This window comes from Gavialis gangeticus, unplaced genomic scaffold, assembly GCF_001723915.1.
Source record: "Gavialis gangeticus isolate Ggan-Ray unplaced genomic scaffold, GavGan_comp1, whole genome shotgun sequence".
NCBI classification, from domain to species: Eukaryota; Metazoa; Chordata; order Crocodylia; family Gavialidae; genus Gavialis; species Gavialis gangeticus.
This window is the reverse complement of record NW_017729029.1, coordinates 39,974,793-39,990,101: the sequence shown is the minus strand read 5'-3', so window position 1 is coordinate 39,990,101 and position 15,309 is coordinate 39,974,793. Positions and strand designations below refer to the sequence as shown.

The window sequence follows — 15,309 nt, the reverse complement described above, 5'->3', positions numbered from 1 at the left end:
ATAGTAGAAATGGTGGACCCACAGTCTTGTACAGGATCACAAATCCTGTCTTGCTCCATCTGACTTTCATGGGACTTTCATATGGGAGATGATTTTACAATGTTGACTAAAACTCTGGGATAGAAAAGCAGGGTTTTCTCCCCCAAAACTGACTCTTTCAGGGGAGCAGATCCTATTTCATCTGTGTCGATTAGCCAAAATAATAGGTGTATTTACCTCCTAACCATTATTCTACTACCCCCTAAAGTGCTGGGTGAGTACTGGTACACATTAAGAGTCATAAGGTCATCATGCTTCAGTAGAATGCTAGGCTGGGGAGTGTACCATAGTGATGGACAGAGATTATACATCCATAAAGCACTAGTGCTGATCACAGCCACTCACATAACTGTCATGGGAACAAAGTCCTGCAGTTTATAAGCTTGATTGTTTTAATGGAGAGACTCATTCAGATGTCACTTTAACATGGTCCTCTCCCCCACAGCCTGTCTTAGTGACTTCCTCAGTCTCCCTCTAATCTTGGTTCTGTAACTGGCCAGGTAACTAACTACCATTCTCCTGTTTTGCCAGAGGAGTTTTCACCAAGACTGTTGATAAGACTCTTCCCCAGATGACTTCCCCCTCTTTTAATGGAGCACAAAAAAGGTTTGTCTGACCTGTTCTCAGTCAAGGTCTGCTTGAGCTATTATTCAACATTAACTAGGGATCAGGTTTTGATTTTGGACAGTGTACATGGGTTCCCATGGATCTCCATTACATTCTGGAACAGAGGGACATTTAAAGGAAAAGCCTCATTTCCACCACCTCCTATAATTCACAGAGGATGAAGCCTGTTAATAGTCACATAGATTAGACAAAGTGAAGGAAACTGGAAACAAACCCTACGATATTTTATACAGTAAAAAACACAGACTCTGGTCAGTTGAAACTACTTGCATAATTATACTGAATTCAGCAAATTGTTGTGGATGGGGTCAAGTGATACAAAGACAACTGAACTGACCCTGCCCATTTAGAAGGGTCTCTCTTCCCAGAGCAAGGTAAATTGAGTGCTTGAAAGCCACAACACACCTACGAATTAATCCCTTTATTGTCCAAAAGAAAGCATTGTTAAAAGAGGTCTCTGCTGCCAGAACATTATCTGTCTTTGAAACAGGGTAGCATAATTTGGTGGGTGGGGAGTCCTGGGTCAAATAGGATAATTCTCAGCGGTGCTTAGATCTCAAATCTCAGCCCAGGGCACCTTAAAAGACCAATGTGCTTCCATACTTTGAACACTGTTAGCTAAACTCATAGGTAGAATCCACTGTGTCACTCTCCTCTTGTGAAATGTTCTCAGGTGTGCTTGGGGGAGACACTGGCAAGAGGGTAAGAGGTCATGAGTGTCATGTTAATAGATGTTGATCTGTGTTTGTCTACAGCACTGTAGCTAAGAGTGCCAGCTTCCCACGTGTCTCCTCCAGAGTCAAGATGACAACTGAGGATTACAAGGAACTGTGAGTGTACTGAGAAAAGCAGTGCTCTCCTTATCCAAGTGCTAAACAGCTGCGTCTAGGCCATAGCTTGGCACAGTAACCTGGATGATGAAGCCACCTGTGAATAAATGCCCAGTCAGGCCAATCATTCCATTTGCTGAACTGTTCCAGCACCCTTCATTATAAAGGAAACTGCTGCCTAGTACTTCCTCAGGGCTTGAATGAGACTTACATGGCACCTTGACCTTCTACTGGCCTTCTGCCTGAGGTGACTACCGTCCCTAGTGACTCCAGCTGGGACAGGAGGCAGAGGCCCCCCACAAAAGGGAACTTGCTCCATAGTATTGCTGGCCTTCCTGCACCCAGGAAAATGCAGAAATCCCTTAACAGAGCCATGACAATTTCAGCCTAATTTTTTTAGATCATGGTTGGCTGTGATCTAAAGAATCCCTGAGAAGTAGCTGAGCATGCAGCATTCCTATCTTTTGAGGCTAAAGCCCTATATATATCAGGAAAATCTTAGAGGTGTGTTTTCATTGTGGTGCATGGGAAATTAAAGTGCCTCTTAACTATGGTGAGGCTTACAGTAAATGAATCCTACCCCTCTGTACTGTGCTGAAGTGTGCCCCAAACTGTGCTGAAATTTACCCTCTGTACTGTGCTGAAGTTTACCCCAAACCATCAAATCTGTTCATTTGCCTTGCTCTAGGCTGCTTCAAAATCTGTTGTTTAATGCCTGCTGTTTTCAGTTCCTTTAAGACTGCTTACAGAATCAAAACCATTAATGTAGTTCTCCCCTTCTCCCTCGGATTTCAGGGCTGCGTATAATGTGAAGCCAACATCAGCAGATTTAGATGAAGAGGAGCTACCTTTTAGTCTAGATGAACACAAAAAGAGGTACAAACTGCTGGAGTCAATCTATTTTCAAGCAGTGGTTGTGGGGCTTTGGGGCAAATGGACCCTGCTGAGTATAACTCTTCATTACTGTAAGGGTCAAGCTTATGAAAATTTTAGCTGAGTTATTGGGACTGATTGCAATGTAATAATAATAATACACTTCTATATAGAGCACATCAGTGCCACAGGCAGCAGGGCTCCTAACAACATATAATTAAAAGCCTGACATGATTCAAAATGACAGCATGGCCCAATTAATTTCTTAGCTGGTGAGGGGGGAACAGAGAACCCGTCAACTGCAGGCTGTATAAGTTAAAGTATGGAAATAATGGTGCATAGGCACAGAAATATTCTGGCAGTGAGGTGAGCAGTCTACCAGTATCCATGCCCTCCTTATGCCAGGATCTCAAATCAGAACAGTTTTTGGATTTGGATATACATCAAATTAGAACTTTATAGCTCAGGCCCCTATTCAGTTTTCACATCATTGTTAGGAAATGTGCTTCCCCCATAATGATGTTGTTCTTGAGACACTGCCTTGAAGACAGACAATCAGAGTTCCTGATACTTTATGTAAGATTTGCAGAAATACCTTGTTTCAGGGAAAGGATTGAAAAACAGAGTGACCAGCCCAGTGTGCATAAAAAAATTCCACGTCTTACTCACACATCCATGCTTCCCCTGCCCAGACATTGGGCAGTGAACCTTTTGAGTGAATCTGTAGAGACACCCAGTCTTTGCAATATTCCAGCTATGAGGCCAATACCCCATTCTCTGTACTTGTTCTGTTGTATTATGTACTAATATATTGCGTCCTCATATACCTTCATCCTATAAACTCTTTGTGTCCTTGGGCAGTAATCCCTTGTGATAGGGACTCTGTTTTTTGATCTTTCATACATTGCAAAGCTCTATGTACACTCATGGCACAGTATAAATGTTGTAAGGGATGTAATTAATATCTTTGCACTGAGTTCCACAGCTAGATAAAGAATAGAGATAGATATAACATTGTTCCTGCTCTTGACTTTTACTTGATTTAGGCCCTTCCAAGTGCCTGGTCTTTCAGAGTTGGAGACCAGCCGTCAGTGACTTGTTCACTTTTAGTCCTCTGTATTCTCCGCTTTCTCTCTTTCAGCAACATCATTAAAATTTGTCCTTTTCCTTCCTTTACAGAACAGAGGCAGCCAACAATGTGCTGAAGCGCACAGCTAGCAAGGAGCGTGCTTATGTCCTGTCAGCTGCCAAGAAAAGCAGTGGGTGAGTTTCTAGGGCAGGTTTGGGGGGACTGAAAGAGAAACTATTCATCAGTGTTCCACCTAGCTATGGTCCAACCCAAAGCACTATTAAAGGCAATGAGAATCTTAACATTAATTTCCCAAGACCCTTGATGAGAAACACCAGTGAGAGCTTGCACTCCATACACTGGACATCTTGAAAGTTCTCCCCACCAGAGAGGGAAAACATTTATGGAAAGAAACTCATCATCTTTTTTTTTTTTAACACTCTACTAGATCCATATCTTCAGGTTTGATGTTTCAGTAGCAATGCTAACAGCTTGCTTTTCCCAAACCAGTATTATTGCAAAAGATAGCAGGAGAGAAGGGATTGGTGAAAAACCAGTATGGGACACCCAACCACTTTCAAAGAAACTGGAATCCAAGCAGGATTTGGATCCAGTTCACATAAACTCGTTGGGGAAAAGAACAGTTTTCACTCTCTTCGTGAATAGTGCATAGAATGACGTGGCCCCCATTTCAATTATAGTCCGTTGACACTACTGTAAAACAAAAGCTGTAGCAGTAAGTATGTGGATGCATAAAATATTTCTGGTGTATGAGACTTCTACATCCTTCTCTTTCATGTGGGCAGTAATGGCAGGTGTCAATAGCTGAAGTAAGATTGATTTCTCAGGAATACTGACCTCAATCTCTGCTACTCAGACTTGTGTTATCATTTTTTCTCCTGGTATAACTCAGGATAGTACAGTGAGGCAGCAGGGCGGGTGTCAGCACATGGGAAGGAATAGGACAGCCAAGGAATAGGTCTGCTGTGATAGACACTGGCCAAATTGAGCAGGGATATAAATGGTTATTTAAGTTACCCAAGGATGATAAGACAGGGTAGACTTCACTGTATACAGTTCAGTTGGTGGGCTAAATAAGTATATTATATGACAAGAGGATAGGCACATGTGTAATAAAAACACACTATGAGAAAGGTAGAAAATAAGAAGTGGATATTTGTGGAGATTTTACACTGATTTCACCCTTCTTCTGTATAAATTGCATGGTATTTGCATGTTGAGTCAATGCCAAATCTGTGCAAAATGCCACTTAACCCCAGTTGCCCTATGTTTAAATGTTAGCATTGCCCTTCAGGTCCCAGCTGAATTTGTTCCATGAAAACTGTTTCTATACAAGATCTGAATTTGCCTACTGTTCTTCTGTCTCCTTTACAGAAGCCCTACACAAGAGTTGCCACCTTTATTTGCCAAGAGGTGAGTCCTTGGCTATGCGCTCCATAAATTATTCTGAAGCTGCCTCTTTTAAAATATAGTCTTAATATTTGGGCTGGTCCTAAGTGTCGGGGGGTTGAAGTTTCCAGATGGTGTCAGACTGGGAGCAGGGAAAGTCCCAAGATATGATTGGCTCTTCTGACTGGGTTGAGTCAAGTAGGGGACTGATGGTATTGATTTGGTTTGCCAAGAAACCTAAAATTTAGGGAAAATAATAGGGACTGACTTCCCTTACTCTTCCAGGAGAGACTGGTTCCTGCAGAAAAGGCCACCACTGCTTTTTTAACTTTCTAAGCAGTCAGTCCCACAAAGCAATTGTGGAAAAGAGGATGCTCCTAACCCTAACTAAAAGTCAATACCTCACCTCTGTATAAAGAATCCACATAATCATAACAATGCAGTTAGTGGTGATCAGATTTCCCTGGTTTTCTGATTTTCACCAAAATTAAGATTCCAACTGATCTTTCCTAGAACACTTTCAGCAAGGTTGGAATTGATGTGAAGGTATCTTCAAAGTTATCTTGCGACAGACAAATAGTGAAATATCATCTATTTGATTTGAATGGCCTCATTCCCCTCAGAAGGAGGGGAAAGGTGGCACCTTATAAACTAAGTCATTCAGAAATGCATAGGCTTCAGTCTATTAACAACACATTCCCCTATAATGCAGCTGGTGGAGTTCCAAGGAACAGAGACGAAGTTTTCCTTCAAGATGAAAAAATAATCTACACAAGCAGAAGGAAAAATAAAAAGTTAAAATAATTGTGTGTGTGTGTGTGTTTATATGAAATGGAAACAATGTAATCATCATATTTTTATTTTGTTTCCTGAAAGAGTTGAAATTGAGGAGGAAGAAATGCCACACCGCAAGAATCGGAGTTTAGCTGCTTCATCGAGGTTTAGTGCTGCTGACACCAGGTAGTGTCTTCACCTCTTGATTACAGAAGGGAGAAGGGGGGGGGGGGGCTGGAGGCATTTCTTACTTGGTCTTCTAGTCTAATATCAAATATGAGTCTGATCAGAGTTAAGACAGAGATGCCCCAAAAGGACCCACCCATAAAAACATCATTTGTCATTCCTGATAGAAAATAAGGGTTGGAAGGGACCTTGAAAGATCATCGAGTACAACCCCCCGGTCTGGGCAGGAATACTGCTGAAATCAAATAGAATCATAGAATCAGTGAGTCGGAAGGGACCTAGACAGATCATCTAGTCCGACCCCCTGCCATGGGCAGGAAGGAGCACTGGTGGTGGCAGGGGTCATAAGACCCCAGCCCAGGTGCCTAGCCAGTCTCCTCTTGAAGATCTCCAGGGAAGGTGAGAGCACCACCTCTCTGGGAAGCCTATTCCAGGCTCTGGCCACCCTTACAGTGAAGTAGTTCTTCCTAGTATCTAACCTAAACCTATCCTCCCTCAGCTTGTGGCCATTGTTCCTGGTGACCCCAAGGGGGGCCCTGGTGAACAGACTTTCCCCGAGTCCCTGCTGCTGGCCCCTGATAAGGTTGTAGGCAGCCACAAGATCCCCCCTCAGTCTCCTCTTGTGGAGACTGAAGAGATTCAGGTCCCTCAGCCTCTCCTCATAGGGCTGGCCACGGAGGCCCTCAACCATACGAGTGGCCTATTCTGATCCCAGCAAGGTGTCTGTCCAGTCTCCTCTTGACTTCCAGGGCTGGGGACTGCACCACCTCCTTGGGAAGTCTATTCCAGATTCTGGTCACCCTTACTGTAAAGAAGTTTTTCTTTACATCCAACCTAAAACCAGTTTATGACCATTGTTCCTTGTCCTCCTCTGGGGTGCCCTTGTGAACAGTTTTTCTCTCAGCTCCTGATATTCACACCGTACATACTTATAGATGGCCACCAAGTGCCCGCTTCAGTCTTCTCTTCCCCAGGCTGAACAGTTCCAGATCCCTTAGTCTTTCCACATAAGGTTTGTCTTCCAGGCCCTTAATAATTCTTGTGGCCCTTCTTTGGACCCTTTCAAGATTCTCCATGTCTCTTTTGAAGTGCAGCACCCAGAATTGGACACAGTACTCCAGCTGGGGTCTCACCAGCACTGAGTAGAGAGGAAGTATCACTTCCTCAGCCCTGCTCGCAACACATCAGCTAATGTATCCAAGTATGTTATTAGCTCTGTTGACTACAGCGTCACACTGGCAGCTCATGTTTATTCTGTGATCAGCCATAACCCCAAGGTCCTTTTCAGCCATCGTGCTGGCCAGGACATTTCCTTCTAACCTATATTCGTGTTGCTAGTTACTTTTCCGCAGATGAAGCACTCTGCATTTATCGTTATTGAACTGTAACCAGTTCTGCTCTGCCCACCTTTCCAGCTTGTCCAGGTTCACTTGGATCTGCATCCTATCCCCTAGGATGACTGCTTTTCCCCATAACTTAGTATCATCTGCAAACTTGAGAAGGAAGCTACTTATTTATGCTAGTGTTACTTACATAGGTTTTGTACAGCTGTGTACATTAGGACAGGATCCAGAACAGAGATAGCTGTCCCAGCATAGCACATGCAGCATTTAATTATTACAGCACCTGCCTCTAGGTGGTAGGGAACAGGTAAAAGTCTGCTTCCCTTGAGCAAACCAGTATCCTGGGATACATTGCAAACAGATGACATTTACAGTTGTGTAATTTTACTCCTGATTTTTCCTGGGACAGGTCTTCATTAGATTCAATTACATTACACCAATACAGAGCTCTACATCTGCTCCTTTTTTACACCAGTATAAAGGTCAACTACTCTAGTCTAAACATGTTATGGGAGGAAAAAGAGCAAGGGTGTGAATGAGGCCAAACTAGTTGGAAGGTTTTACAATGACAGGCCCGGAGGTGGTCACCCTGTATTTAATTACAGACCTGCTATAACATGGGTAATGTCAGTGTAAGGTCATACCAAACCCACACTATGCTTCTCTTTTGATCTAAAGATGTGAGAAGAGTTCATTCTCGGTAGCTTATTCATTTTTGACCTCATCTCACTGAAGAGCTCATAAGCCCTAGTGATGAACATGGTATAAATACCTAGGCAGACAAAAGAAGCTCCTATCCAGTGAACAGCCATCAGACAACAAGGATTTTCTTTTACTAGTAGTTGTGGCTAGATGAACTAACCCTGCTACCTAGAAATAAATGACTCAGTATCTTATTATTTCCAGTCTCCTGAGCCAACTGTCCCCTTTTGTAGGACTTTAAATTTAATTAATCTACCTTGACAATGGTAGCATAAAATCAGTCTGTCCATAAAGATTCAAGCTATTTGACTTTAAATTGATCTTTGCTGGAGTGGCAAAGGTTACCCTAATTTCAAACTACCAACCAAATGCACATCTTACTGTAAATTGTAAACTGTACACCATATCATGGAAAGGGGACCAATGCCAGTGGTTTCCCTTCACTTTGCAGGGGGGAAAAGGTACCTGCCCCAGGAACTCAAACTCCTTGGTTCTTACTGGTGCAGAGCAGAGCAGTCTCCTTAGCCCTGGTAGTTGCTGCTGCAAAAGCCATGGCATGGGGCTGCTGCTACAGCACCACAGGCTCCCTGGGGAGCCACCTTTCAGATGCACCCACCTAAGTGGCCTACTGGAGCTGGTGCCCCATTCATCCACACCTTGTTACATTACTGACCAATGCACTTTTATCATCCTACATAGAGCCCAGTTGATGTTGATTGAAAAAGTGTTGGGTGATTTGGGGCTTCAGAGGAGGTGTGCTGAATAAAAAAGCTATGGAAAGGGAGACACCACCTGTCCCCAGAGGGAAAAACTCTGCTGTTTTTCACAAGGGATTCTTTCAGATTAGGATTCAGCTATTTATTTCCACTTGAACAAGAAGCTTGCTGCCAGGTGTCAGCACTCTTGACTTCTCCAAGGTTTTTAAGCCTCATGGACAGGGAGCAGTGTCCAGGAGTTAAAGCTGACAGGCAGACGGACTTTGTCTTCTGGGAGGAAATAGGTGCATTTGCGTTACAAAGTTGTGATGCAGCTTCATTTCTCTGGGGTACATAACCACAACTCTGTCTTGACTGGAAAGTAAAAATATTTTTTTATAGATAGTGGTCTTTGTCTAAAGATGTTCAGGGATTGGTTTTTCAAGTGAGACCCTGGAAATGTTCAGTAGCAGCAGGCATTTGTCATGCAAATTTTGTTTTGTTGAAAAAATAATTTTCTGTCAATAAAAACCTTTTGATAGAAATGTGTTGCATGTTGGAAGACTCAGAACTGCACAAAACTTCATTGAGCATGTACATGGGCACAGGTGTCTTCACATGAGTCTCATATTACAGGATTATGGCTTTTTGTTGGTTATTAGGCTGTCACTTAAGCCTGGGGATTGCAGATGGAAAGATCTAATGTTTAGGCTGCTAGCCTATTATGACCTAAGAGACCTAGGTTCAATTCCCTTTTCTGCCACAGACCTACAGGTGACCATGGGTGAGTTACTTAACTTCTTTGTACCTCTGTCCTCTCTTTGTAAAGGAAGGTAGTGAGATAGTCACACAACTGTAAGATAGATAGCTCTTAACACTTTATTTTTTATCAGTACTAATAGGGTGAAAAAGAGCCCAGCAGAATCTCCCTGTAATGAGCCAAGGGCAAAAACTGCTGTTTCTACAGAGAGGTAGGTCTGACCGCTCAGATCACCTCTGACAACAGAAGTCTTTCAGGCTCCTTCTGAGAAGATGCCTTTTTGACCCATATAACTGACAGTACGCAAGTTTTGTGGGAGGCACCAGCCTGTCCCTTCAGCCTCTGCTGTTGCATTCACTCCGATTCATTTCAAGCATAAAGTGCTAGAGTCTAGCTTAGCATGTTCCTTCTGTACAGGAGGCACTCTCACCAGATCAGGGGGAGCTGTATGAGACATGGCAGCCTGCTGTCACCTGAAACACTCCCTAAGGCATATTTCCTGCAAGAATCCAAAATTATCCCAAGTAAAGGAGTTGAAAAGTCCAGAGGGATTTTGTGTGTGTAGAGGTGGGGGGGAGGGTAAGGAGCAGGGGTGGAAATCTAGCTTTTGAATTTGGTTTTATTATCATCTGCATGGGGTGGAACTGTTTTCCTTCACTTGAGTTGTTTGAAATTCCTGATTCTATCATCAAAGATATTGTTGAAAGTGTAACTGAGAATTTTTATTTGCTGGAAATAAAGTGATTCGGTAAATTATTATTTTTATAATGGTTTCAATCAATTTTTAATGAAAATGGTTAATATTGGCATAATTTTTCATTTAAAAAAATCTGAAAAAGGCTGTTTTTTAAAAATGCGAGTAGAAAAAAACCTTTATGCTCACAACAATTTTGACCAGCTGCACTGCTGAATTATTTTTGCTTGGCAGCTACACTTTCTTCTTTGCTCTATTTTGTAGCACTGATGCAGGCAGTAAAAGCCAAACAACCAGAACCTGGAGTGAAACTAAACTGAGGAGCTCCAGTTCTACTGAACACAGGTACAGTGCTTAAGATATGTCTTTTGAACCATAATACAGAGCAACTAGAACATACCACCAATGGGACTGGGTTTTCATCATGTTGATAGAAAACTTGCTTATATGTGAGCTGCATGACTGCGGTACAGTGCAGTCATGAAACAATCAATTCCATAGTCTGGTGGCTGTAACACTAAAGAGGGAACTGAGGAGACATCTTATAATGTTATTAAAGAGTTAATGTTTTAATTTAAATGTCTCTGATATGAGTCTGTTTCATGATAAGCTAAGTACCCAGCAAGTACCCAGAACACCCACACTGCAAACTAAAGCCAGTAATGACCGTAGGTAGCCAGCAGCTCTGGGCCTTGTTGCATAGTAATTTTGGGTGGTTTCTAGAGCTCTTGATCCCTGGATTGTCTGCACATTAACATCTTAAAGCAGTGGTTCACAACCTTTTTCCTACCAGGACCTATTTGCAAAGATCCATGGCCAGACCCTCTTGGTCCTGCCAGTGTCTGACTCCCTGCCCCCCAGGCCATGCTGGCAGTACTGTAGCAAGGGAGGGGCAAGAAGGGTAACTGTCCCAGGTGCCAAAGCAAAGGGGCGCCAACAGGCATTGCTCAGTCAGGGTGAGGCATGGGACAGAGCCACAAGCAGCTCATTTTGGGGGTGAGGATGTGGGGCCCCTGCGTGTATTCCCAGGCAAGCATGGGGAGCATGTGCCCCCCAGATTTGTGCATGGGGCAAGGGCGGGCTGCCACTGCAGGTTTGCCCCAGGCACCAAACTTTCTTGCTATGTCACTATATGCTGGTGTCCCTTGCTCCAGACCCCTGCCCTCCCAGCCCTGCCAGAGGGGTCCGCAGTTGCCCCCATCCTACTCAGGCCAGAGCATGGTGGCTGCGGCAGCTCTGGCTCATGTGGACAGCAGCAGAGCAAGTCCAGCCCCAGCACAGGATGGAGGGAGAAGAAGGAGAGGCCTGTGGCACTCCCCTGCCTGTCTTGGGCTGGGGCTACTGCACCGGGTCAGGCAGTCTGGTCATGGTCCCTCCCATCACCCCAGCAGCATCTTTGGGCCTCCCCACACCTGTGAGCATAAGCACTGGCCCCAGTGCTGCCAGCCTGGTCATGCAACTCTCCCCCACCCCCTTAGACCACTAGAAGGGGCAGGTGCCTTTCCACCACCCACTGCCCTGCTGCAGCTCACAACCCTTTGAAATATTCTTGTGACCCACTTTTGGGCTGTGACCCATGGGTTGAGAAACACTGTCTTAAAACACTTGTTTTGCCGTTTGAAGTTACATAACTCCAAGGCAGGGTTATCTCTTGATCTGCACAGCCCAGCTCCTGTTCCATTAAGGTGTGGCCACTTCTCACAGATATGCTGACCAAGTTGAAGGTGTGACTGCTCCAAAGCACTAAGCCATTCAACATTTGTGCAGCTCATAGCGTCAGGTGTAACGAGGCCCTCTGATATTTAGGCCCTCAGTAAACAGCACCTGTCTCCTTCAGCTAAGAGGTCAGCACCAAAAAATGCAGTTTATGTCTTCTGAACTAAATGTGCTTTCATTTTAACCTGATCCCTGCATTGTGTATATCATAAACCTAGTAAACTATTTCCTCCCCCCTATCTTGCTCCAGCACCTGCTCTGACTGATTTGAATTGCATTTTACTTGCAGAAATGGTGAAGACAGACAGCCCCCTAATGAGAAGTCCTCAGCAGAAATCAGGTCACAGTATGGGAAAAGGTAATGAGTTATGAAGGATAATCTGTGCTGCTTAACACAAAACATTCAGAACTAGCACCTATCAGTGGTTGCTGGAGAGTTATGCATCCAGGCCATCCTTCATAAGCACCCTTTATGGGTGAGTTACACTTAATCAGGATTTTCTATTCCTTCCTCTTTCTCCCTCACAAGACCTCCTATTTGGCTTGGTCTTTACAGGACCTACTTAGTCTGATGCACTCTCACTATTTCCACCAGCAAGCTTTGTATCTGCCAGTTACAGAGAGAAGAGGTGCTTAGAGCTTGAGTTACTATGGCTTCTTCCAGTTCTGATTCTGAGTCCATCTATCAAATAGATCAGGACTGTCCAACTTCTAAGCAATTGGGGACTAAATACCCCATTGACTGAATCAGTGAAAGCCTCGCATCGAGGAGCTGCTATTGGGTGAGCCATGGGCTCCCCCTAGGCTGCATGCTATGCAGACACCCCACCTTGCTGCACTGTACACCCTCCCCACTGCTGCATCATGAACACTCAACTGCAATACATGCCTGCATGGCCCCAGGTTCACCCTCAGCTACCCTGGCTGCAACACATTTCACTTCCCTGCCCCCTGGGGCAGGGGAAGGCAGTTAAAGCTGGAGGAGGGAAGGGGAACCCAGAGACTCTGGCTGCAATAAGCAATGGAGGAAGCAGTGGCCAGGCAGAATCCTGGGGGCTGCAACTTAATCCCATGTGGCCACATACAACCTGCAGGTTTATCATAGCTGGACTGCCCTGCATGAGATACAGGTTTCTCTTGCTTTATGTAGGTTTTGGATATGCAAATTTGCTCTTATGCAATGACCCCTTTTCTACCCAAAATTCATTATATGTGAGGTAAATTCGCTCTTTCTTCTTTTGTGATCAGCAGCAGGTAAATTGGTGGGGGCAGGGGAAAGGGCCATGGGTGGGGTGACAGATTTGAGGCTCCAGGAGTGAGGGAGGGAGCAGAGCACAGGCAAGAGCACGAGCTAGGGTGAGTTGGGCCTCAATCTGCACCCCCCACCAGTGATGGGGGAGGGAGTAAGGCTGGGGCTGGGGCAGGCGCTGCACAGCCAGGGCGGGGCGTGGGACAAGGTGCACACAATGTTCCCTCTAATGCATAGCGGTGTAAGGTGTAAGGTACACACTGCTTTGGTCCATTCCTGTACATAGTGTAACAAACATACGACCACTCAAATAGTAATTGAGTTCTGCTTAAGCACTCTCATATATTATTTGAATAAGCCTGATGGGGCTCTGTAATGTGTGTTAAGGACAGCAGCAAGGTATTGTGTTTATGCGGTATTATACATTCATGAACAGATTTAAGAGGTAAAATTGTCAGTTGTCACAAACAGCTAGAGGGTTTGGGTCTGATTCCCCTCACACAAAATCAGATACCAACATAACCTCAATACCTGAGTGTCTATTGATGAAGAAATTCCTATAGGTACTTACATATTGAATTAAATAGCTTTACCCAAACATTGTGCCAAAGAAAAGTAAAATAAAGAAAGAGGTAAAAGAGTTCTGTGTACCACTAAAAGTCATGTGAATTGCTTATATGCAATGGTTTCCTTCTATGGTGTTTATAGGTCCATATTTTCTTTCCATCTGTGCCTTTGCAAATCAGCAGTGACTTTATTGAAAAATAGAAACTTACAGTGGTGTAAAACTTTTATGAGAGGGAAATCACATGCAGGGCTGGCCCATAATCTTTGGGGAACCCCTGCAAGATGTAGTTCTGGGGTCCTCAGATCCTTCCCTGGGGCCAGGGAAGGGGCAGGAGCGGAGCCAGGAACTCCTCCCCCGCTTGGCTGGTAGCTAAATGAATGTCCTGGCACACTGGAGGCAGCGGAAGAGGTGACGGTCAGAATTTCCAGCTGCAACAAGGTAAAAAAAACAGTTGGTGCAGTTCCCCGGTGCCACGAGCAGACAGTCTGCCCCAGCCCCCGTCCCCGCCTCCGCCTCCGCCTCGCCTCAGCTCAAGGAGGAGCTGTTGTCTAAGGAGTGAAGAACTTATCTCTAGTAAATATCCCACGCCAGCCCCAATGCCTCTGCCATGCTCTGCGCCCAGCTCCTCTCCGGACAGGCACACGGCATTAAAAGTTTTTAAATTATGCGTGTACCTTGGAGGGAACCTCGGGTGTACAGCTCCTGCTGGTATGGGCTTCTGCTGCAGCCAGAGGCCACACCGGGCTCTTCTCAGCGGGGGCTGGGATGGGCTGTGCTTGGGGCAGGCAGTGGCACAGAGGGTGTGTGCACACGCACACAGGCAGGGGCACAAGGCGCGTGCAGGTGGGGGAAGAGGGCATGTGCACAGGTGAGGGCAGAGGGTGCACACATGTATATGTGTGTGTTTGTAGGGCAAGTCCCACATATACACCCTTATGATACACATGCACCCATACCCCCCTCGCACTGCCATGCACGCAGACACCCACACCCCTCACACACCCCAACCACCCTCCCCCACACACAAAAACCCCCACAAACCCCATACCCACCCACACCCCACATATCCACACACACATCTACATGCTTCCTCACCCCACACACCCACAGCCCCCCACAAACCTACACCCACCCCCCCACAATATACAAGCGTAAGACTTCCTTTTAAGCTATTGTGTAATCACCTCTATGAACGCTACACAAACACATGTAAACCAGGGCAAAAATATTTTTTGAAATGAAATTAATTAATGTTTTAGATGTTTGCTTTTTAGAATATAATTTGATATTTTTCTGGTTCTGAGATGGCAAAACCCCTTAATGAAAGGGATTTCTGGTGTTAAAGGTCAGTTGTTAGGGGGCTAGACATCTGGTCACAAAATGGTGACCAGGGGGTGGAGCACCTGGCAAGGGGTGGGGCCAGCCATGCAGCCCTCAGCTTGCCAAAACTCAGTAAACAGTCCTCCACCCAAAATAATTGCCTGCCCTGTTCTAGATCTCACATATCGTGTGTAGAAGGTGATTCTCCGTGCTATATAGTTTGCCTTTGCTAGTTTTTTTCAGGAGATAAAGGTTCCTTTCTGGATAGGAAAGAACACTGCTTTAGCCAGGGAAAAAGCAATGAGACACTTAGCTTGTTCTACCAACAGGCTAACCAGGCTGCACTCCCTTCTCCTCATTCAGCTCTCTTCTGCTTTTAACCTTGGTCACATCCACTGGTCCACTTCAGGTCCTATTTCTTGTACACAGATAAGCTCTGACTATGTTCTCTAGC

At 44.9% G+C, this 15,309-nt stretch overlaps 1 protein-coding gene across 8 annotated transcripts in view; it reads left to right on the top strand.

The window, feature by feature from the left end:
* ZNF185 (zinc finger protein 185 (LIM domain)) overlaps positions 1-15,309 on the top strand; it is an 84,755-nt gene that overhangs the window by 22,088 nt on the left and 47,358 nt on the right. For all 8 annotated transcript variants that reach the window (XM_019521446.1, XM_019521447.1, XM_019521444.1 and 5 more), the window contains exons 6-14: positions 571-645; positions 1,422-1,496; positions 2,292-2,372; positions 3,549-3,632; positions 4,834-4,872; positions 5,725-5,808; positions 9,442-9,519; positions 10,267-10,347; positions 12,008-12,076. In XM_019521446.1, the coding sequence (XP_019376991.1) occupies positions 571-645; positions 1,422-1,496; positions 2,292-2,372; positions 3,549-3,632; positions 4,834-4,872; positions 5,725-5,808; positions 9,442-9,519; positions 10,267-10,347; positions 12,008-12,076 (666 nt within the window). The remainder of the gene's footprint in view (positions 1-570; positions 646-1,421; positions 1,497-2,291; positions 2,373-3,548; positions 3,633-4,833; positions 4,873-5,724; positions 5,809-9,441; positions 9,520-10,266; positions 10,348-12,007; positions 12,077-15,309) is intronic.